Genomic DNA, 7,265 nt, shown 5'->3' on the forward strand with positions numbered 1-7,265 from the left:
TCATTCTCTCCTTTCCACAGGCCCTGGAAACCACCATTCTATTTTCTATCTCTAAGAACTTGCCTGGTCTAGATACCTTATATAGGTGGAATTATATAGCATTTGTCTTTTTGTAACTGGCTCATTTCACTTAGCATAATGTCCTCGTATTGTAGCGTGTGTCAGAATGTCATTCCTTTTAAGGATGAATACTATTCTGTTATATGTATATACTACCTTTTGTTTATCCATTCATCTGTCAGGGGATACCTGACTTGCTTACTCATTTTAGCTGTTGTGAATAATGCTCCTATGAATATGGGTGTACACGTCTCTGATATTAGCACCCTGCTTTCCATTCATTGGGGTTTATACACAGAAGTGGAATTGCTGAATCATATGGTATTTCTATTTTTAATTTTTTTGGAAATTGGCATACCACAGCAACTGTACCATTTTACATTCCTGTCAACAGTGCACAAAGGTTCTAATTTCTCTGCATCCTCATCAACACTTGTTATTTTCTGAGTTTTTGATAGTAGCCATCCTAATGGGAATGAAATGGTATTTCATTGTGGTTTTGAATTGCATTTCCCTAATGATAGCATCTTTTCATGTATTTTCTTAGTCACTTGTATATCTTCTTTGGAGAGATGTCTATTCAAGACCCTTGGCCATTTTTTTTTTTAAACGTGATCGTTTTGTTGCAGCTTTTTAAACTATTTTTTAAAATTTATTTTTGGCTGTGCTGTCTTGGTTGCTGTGCGTAGGCTATCCCCTAGTTGCAGGGAGCAGGGGCTCCTCTCTAGGAGCAGTGCTTGGGCTTCTCACTGCGGTGGCTTCTCTTGTTGCAGAGTGCAGGCTCTAGGCACCCAGGCTTCCGTAGTTACAGCTCGTGGACTCTAGGGCATGCAGGCTCAGGAGTTGTGGCGCCCAGGCCTAGCTGCCTCGTGGCATGAGGGATCTTCCCAGACCAGGGCTCGAACCTATGTCCCCCTTCATTGGCAGGTGGACTCCCAACCACTGCACCACCAGGGATGGTGTGCTCATGTTCTAATTGGGTTGTTTGTTTTTTCTGTTGTTAAGAGTTCTCATATATTTTGTATATTGTCCTCTATCACCCAAAAACATCTTTTTTTTTTTTTAAGTATTTATTTATTTGGCTGCTGTGCCAGGTCTTGGCTGCGATTTGCAGGATCTTTTTTAGTCGCATCAGGCAAGATAACGATGTGCGGCGTGTGGGATCTATTAACAGTTCCCTGACTAGAAATCAAACGTGGGGCTCCCTGCGTTGGGAGTATGGGGTCTTAGCCTCTGGGAAGTCCTCCAGAAGCTCTCTATAATTAATATGTTTGAACTAGGATTGAACAAAGCCACACCGTAGGTATAGTTTATTGTCCAATCTGGAGGAGCTCCCTCTCCCTGTTTCTTTCTCTCGCTTGATTCCGTTGAATCCAGGTCCATCGTCATGTAGATTTGTAACCTTGTATTTAATCTCTGCTGCTGCCCTCCAAAACTTGCCTTGGACAATTGCGGCAGTGAAGTTTCTCTTTCAAAAAAAGAGGATTTCTCTGTCAAAAGTTCTTAGAGGACTAAACCAAAAGTGAGAAGAGGAAGCTTTCTCAGTATCTGGGAACCTGCCTGTGGGGAGGTGGGCACTGGAGGAAGGTGGGACGGGTGTGAGGATCAGATGAGAGTGAGGTGAGCACATTCGGGTCACCATCATGACCTGAGAGAATGGAGGCTTTCCCCATGATGTAACGTGTTACCCAGAAACCCCTCGCCATGACCAGGAGCAGACCCAAAGATTGTGCCCCCGCCACAGCCATGGGGGTTTCAGGCAGATCCTGGGGGCCCTGCTGGGACCACACTGAGGCTGTGTTTCCAAGGGGCCACTAGAGAGGAAGGTCTGGCCTCGGGGCTGCTCTGAACACAGAGGGGTTTCTAGGAGTGCTAGGGGCCAGGCTGGGATGCCTCCAGCATCCACAAGGCTCAGGAGCCAGGACATGGTAACAGAGACCAGGGAGAGAATAGCTGAGGTTGCTGATAATCTCTGGGCACTCTAAAAAATCACTGGACTCGTCTCCGGGATTAGGATTATGGGTGTTTTTTTGTTTGTTTGTTTATATTTTCCAATTTTTCTCAAGGGAACAGTAAAAAAGTGGTGCATTCTATTTAAAAACAGATCAACTCCTTTAGGGTTAACATAGACATGCCCCAGGATGGCCATTCTTAACAACTGAGTTCTCCAGGGATCTGTGATCTAGAATGGGGATCTTATCCAAATTCTTCTTGGGGCCTGGAAGAGCAGCCCTGTCCCACCCAGGCGCGTGGTTGATTCCCCGGAAGACCCAGCTTGGCAGAGGTAAGCAGTATCCCCAGCATCAGGAGCTGAGCTGCTGTTTCTAACTTTGTCTGCAGCCCTAGAGAGGCCGGGGGTGGAGCCCCAGCCTTCAGGAAGCCCCTGCCAGACCCACTTGAACCTCCCCAAGGGGCCAGTTTTTCACACCCAGGTTACTGCTTCCATACTCTTTCCAGACACCAATGAAACCTGCTGCTCCCGAAGTAGAGACTTTATTATAAACCTAGGATACAGAAGGGGGCAACTACAAACAGAGGCCTTTCTCAGCTCTCTTTGACCTTCTTACAATGAATAGAAACAGGTTTGAAAGAACCTTTTTGAAATTGTTGTAAAATATTTCCCAATATCAAAGGGGATAGGCACCTGGTAGCTAAGTGCTTCATGAGAATCAGGCAGAGTGGGGCCTCCAGACCCTCCTGAGACCCCGAGGGAAGGTGCTTTGCCCCCAGCCCTCACTGAAGGTAGAGGAGAGAAGACATATATTTGCTTTTAGATTTAGGGTCCTGGGCTCCATGCTGGGACAGAGGTCTGAGATCATGACCATTTCTCCTTGAAGGAGAGGTGAAGAGAAAAGAACATACAACTCTCCTGAGGAGAGAAAACCAGCTGTCGCAGCTAACCTGTTGTGTGAGTTCAACAGCTCTTTTCCTTGCTCTGCGCTTCACTGAAGGTGTAAATGCTGGTACAGTGGGTCCTTTCCAGAATCTGGTTCCAGTGAAAAAGGAAAACAGAAGAAGAATACAAGAGTGTCCCATCGTGTCCAGGGTTAGGATCCCCTTGTGGTGGGACTATCCCACCAGCTGTTTCTGGGAGCTGTACCCAGGGGAATGTGTGCACGAAGATGCCTGTATGTCTGTGCGTGAGGGTTCTAGTGCGTGTATCCCTGTGTCTCGGCGAGTGGGCTTGTATGTGTCCATGTGCCCACAAGCTTCGGGGCAGGAGGCTCTTGTGTGGTCCCTGTAAACTAGTTCCAGCAAACAACTTGGTAAGGCAGCTAAGCAACAGAAGACTGGTGGGAAAGTTCTCCCTGTGAGTGGGCCCCGGAAAGAGACTTCCTGCCCAAACCACCATGCTGACCTAGCCCCAGAAACCAAATCTGACGGAGAGGCCAGAAGTTGGGATCTTGTATCGTGCAGGGCAGAGCTGAGAGAACCATAGGCACTCGACAGGTGGAAGTGAAAGACAGCCCCAGGAGTGCAGGCCAGACTCTTGGGGACTTATGCAGGCCACACTCTTGGGGACTTACCACGCTGAAGATGAGCAGAGGCTGGGAGGAGTCAAAAAGGCAGATGAGAGGTGGGCCATGGGGGATCAGGCTCCATGCAGGATCCCCCTGTGCTGGGCCAGCCTGCTTCACCCTCTGTCCCCTGGTGCAGGGGGAAGTGGGGTGTGAGGTGTGGGGCCCTGAAGCACTGTGGAAGCAGCTGCACAGCACCTGGTCCCCGCAGTGGCCAGCTGGCCCTCAACCAGGAGACTCAGAACAGTGCTTCACCATTTCCCACGATGATTCAAACACAGCAACTGCCTGTTCCCCACACCCCGCTTAGTTCTCAGGCAGAGAAACTGAGGCCCAAGACGGATGGAGGGGTCAGAGCTGGCTCTTCTGGTCTTCCGCTTAGTCCTAGCTGCCTCTGGTTTCCACCATCCTGGCTGATAACTCAGCAAGTGGGCGTGCCCCATGTTCTATGGAGGACATGAGAGGTGCTGTCCAGATATGGACCATGGCTGCAGCTGTGTCCGTGGAGCAGGCATGTCCAGGGATTGAGAGGCCAGCAGAGCACAGATCCCCCTACAACCGCGGGTGGAGGCAGGGGTAGAAGGACATGTACAGGCACACAGAGGCACGCGCTCCCAGGGGCTCGGGCAGTTCAGGGCATGGACAGGGCCTTGGCGAGGCGAGTCCAGAACCAGTTCTGGGTGCAGGGGTTGGTGTAGTCACAGACAGTGATGAAGCGCAGGATGCTGGGGAACTCTTTCTTCATTGGCTTGTACTTGATGGGGATCAGTCGCTTCTGATGGGCACCTGCAAGCCAGAGGGGGCAGAGCTTGCTCCAGGCTCTCTGCCATCACAGGGCTGGACCAGTCCTCCAGTCAGGGGTTAACAACAGCCCTTTCCCAATAAGCACCCCCGGTGCCTATTTACCCATGCAAAGGGCACTCCTGTGCACACACACTTAGGTGTGTAGAGACCTGCCTGAGTTCCCTGATGCTATATCCATGGCCCTTAAGGAGGGACGGCTGGCATCTTGAGGCCCTGCCCACTGCTCCATGGCAAGGGCAGGGCTGAGCTCACCTGGAGAGAGGCTGAGTGCAAACTTAGTCTGGAAATCACATTCCTTGCTTTGCAGGTATTCGTCAGAGACAACCACCACCATCCGACGGCACCTAGGGGAGAGTGGGCAGGCTACAGGCACTATGGTGACTCACCACGGGACAGCCTTGGGAGGATCCCAGTGTGCCAGGCTAGATAGGGGCTGACTGGGAGGGCCCCAGCATGGGGATCCCTGGCAGGGCTTTGCACACCCACCCACTTGCCCTGCGGCCACGTAGCCAACCTCTTCTCAATGAGTTCACTGGCGATGGACCAGACACAGGTGCCAGGCAGGACGTCACGGTCAGACACGCACAACTTCAGCCGATAGTTTGTCTGTTCCAGCTGCCGGATCATCTCGTGGACAAACTCAATATCGCTGGGGCAGTAGCAGATGAAGGCATCAAAATACTCAGGCTTTTGCCCTGGGTGCGAGCACAATGCGGATGGTCAGAGCCCTCCAGGAAGGCTGGGGATGAGCCCAGACAGGTGCCCCCAGCCTAAGCGACCCTGGTCCTGGATCCCACACAATCGAACGAGTACCTCCTCTCCACCCCAGGCCAAGGCCTAGGTTAGCCATGAGCTAAACATCACTTCTCATACTCGAAACCAGAGGTTGGACTATTATTATTCCCATTTCTTAGGAAACTGAAGCTCAGACAGATTGACTTGCCCAAGCACAACCCATCTGCTTCCAACACTCATGCTCTTAACTCCACAATGTGCTATGGCCCAGAGGGGCAGGACTGGGCCCTTACCTAGGGGGTCATCGCGAATAGTGATGCCTGCCATGTCATTTATCCGAGGGATGCTGCTGTCTATAGAGTCCACCTGTAAAGGCTTCTCAGATGCCTCCTGCTGCTGCTTCAGAATATACTTTTGGCAGTCCTCCTCTGTAGGGAAGAGACAAGGTGTGGCCAGCTCCCCAGGGGTACCCCATGCCTTTACCCACAGTCAGGATCCAGCCCCGGCCCCACCTTCCTGGCTGTGTTGTGCCCCAGGGCTTCTCCAGCCCACTGGTGCCATCCACAGTTCAACAGCTTTGTTAGGATGGCCAGAGCTCCCACCTGGCTCTGGCCATCCTAAGAGGATATCAGTGATGTTCTGGTTATGAGAGAAGCCATCGAGGTCAGGCTTGTGCCTCTGCCCCTTTCCTCACCGTCCCCCCGCCCAGCCTGCCTTTTAAGGCTCCTGAGAATTAAACCCAAGGTGTCCTCTAGGATCCACTGCTGATGCGGGCAGAGCATGAAAGCACTCAGGAGACCTGGTGCTTATATGCAGCAAGGGCAGCAGCCCCAACCAAACGAGGTGGGCCACTGTCCCCATGCCTGTGCAAGTATATCGTGTGTCAGAAGGTGGCAGGAAAGGGTGCATTTTCTAGGGACCTGAGATTTCCAAGACTGTCAGCTTTCAGCCCCTTCCCTGCCTATTGCTCTACTTGAAGCAATCCCAAGCACCCCAACAGAGGACCCGGATTCTGACTCCTGGTCCGATGTGAAAGCTTTGGCCTTAGTGGTTTCCTTGTGCCTTTCGGGGCCTTCGCCTCCTTTCTCCAGGCCCCATCATCCCCGGTATTGAAAGAGGGAACTAGTCTTGCGCGGTTTCCCCTCTGCGGGCTGTCTCCAACGTCTCCCTTGCTACCCCCAAAGTACCCCGCCACCCCGCCGCCTCCGAGGAGGGACCAGTGAAGGTCGGGTCTTTCATCTCCCGCTCCCACATCGGATGTGAGGCCGGAAGAGGGGCTTCCTCACCGATGCTGGGTCCCAGTTCCATCAGCACGTCCTCGCGACCGAGCTTGGCGAGCAGCTCGAGCAGGCGGCCCACTGAGGCGCCCGGACGTCGCTGCCAGTCGTCCAGCAGCCTGCTCGTGGGGTCGGCGTACTTCTCCAGCTGCTGGATCTCCAAGTACTCGAAGTCCATCGCCTCCGCCAGCACGGTCCAGTCGGCCGCCACCGGCGCCCGCACGTTTAGGAAGAGCGACAGGCGGCGCCGCACTCGCACGTTGAGCGCTGCCAGCGGTAGGGAGGACATGGCAGGCGTGGGGAGCGCGGACCCCGCGCTGGGGACTCCTTCAGTCATGGCGGGGTGCCCCGGGAGCCGCCGCGCAGTCGAGTCGCGTCGTTGGCCTGCGCTTCCTCCTTCCCCTTCGGCCACCCCGCCCACCTGATCCCGCCCCGCCGGTCTCTTTCCGAGAAGCGCCGCCCTGCCCTACAATCTGGAGCCCCAGTAGATGTGCGGAGGCGGGGGGCGCCCCATCACTGCCTTCGAGATCTCGGGGGGGCTGGGGATGTGGGGACCCGGAGCCCGCCTTTTGAGGTGTTCTGAGCTCCACCCATCTGTCCACTAGGGTCTGGCGCGGCGGTGGGACGATGACCTTACTTCCGCGTTTACAGGAAAGACGGGACTTAATCTTTGGGAAGTGGGGGAGTTACCTTCTTTCCACTGGGGATCTGAGGGATTCAGGCGGTGCTGCGCTCGAGGAGCAATTGCGCTCGAGGAGCAAATTGCGCTCCCCCGCAATCTGGGGGAGCACTCCTGCCCGTAGGGCTTTGGGGACTCCCTGGCTGTACACTCGGACATGGAGGAGGGAGAGGGCATATTGCCTTTTGGCGC

The 7,265-nt window shown here is 53.5% G+C and overlaps 1 protein-coding gene across 1 annotated transcript; it reads right to left on the bottom strand.

Annotated features, from left to right (window-relative positions):
• Nucleotides 1-2,544: 2,544 nt before the first annotated feature.
• MYD88 (MYD88 innate immune signal transduction adaptor) lies at nt 2,545-6,786 on the bottom strand. Its single transcript, XM_052641559.1, has 5 exons — nt 6,404-6,786; nt 5,411-5,545; nt 4,897-5,077; nt 4,635-4,726; nt 2,545-4,364 (listed from the first exon to the last, which is right to left on the bottom strand). The coding sequence occupies exons 1-5, from the start codon at nt 6,729-6,731 to the stop codon at nt 4,210-4,212; spliced, it is 891 nt and encodes a 296-aa protein (XP_052497519.1). The 5' UTR covers nt 6,732-6,786; the 3' UTR covers nt 2,545-4,209.
• Between the last annotated feature and the right edge of the window lie 479 nt (nt 6,787-7,265).

This window comes from Budorcas taxicolor, chromosome 1 (genome assembly GCF_023091745.1).
Source record: "Budorcas taxicolor isolate Tak-1 chromosome 1, Takin1.1, whole genome shotgun sequence".
Taxonomy (NCBI): Eukaryota; Metazoa; Chordata; class Mammalia; order Artiodactyla; family Bovidae; genus Budorcas; species Budorcas taxicolor.

Coding starts and splice junctions, on each gene's coding strand:
- MYD88 (XM_052641559.1), bottom strand. CDS start 6,731: ATGACTGAAGGAGTCCCCAGCGCGGGGTCCGCGCTCCCCACGCCTGCC. Junction 5,546..6,403: donor GGAACTGGGACCCAGCATCG/GTGAGGAAGCCC, acceptor TCTTCCCTACAG/AGGAGGACTGCCAAAAGTAT. Junction 4,365..4,634: donor TGCACTCAGCCTCTCTCCAG/GTGAGCTCAGCC, acceptor TCTGGCTTGCAG/GTGCCCATCAGAAGCGACTG.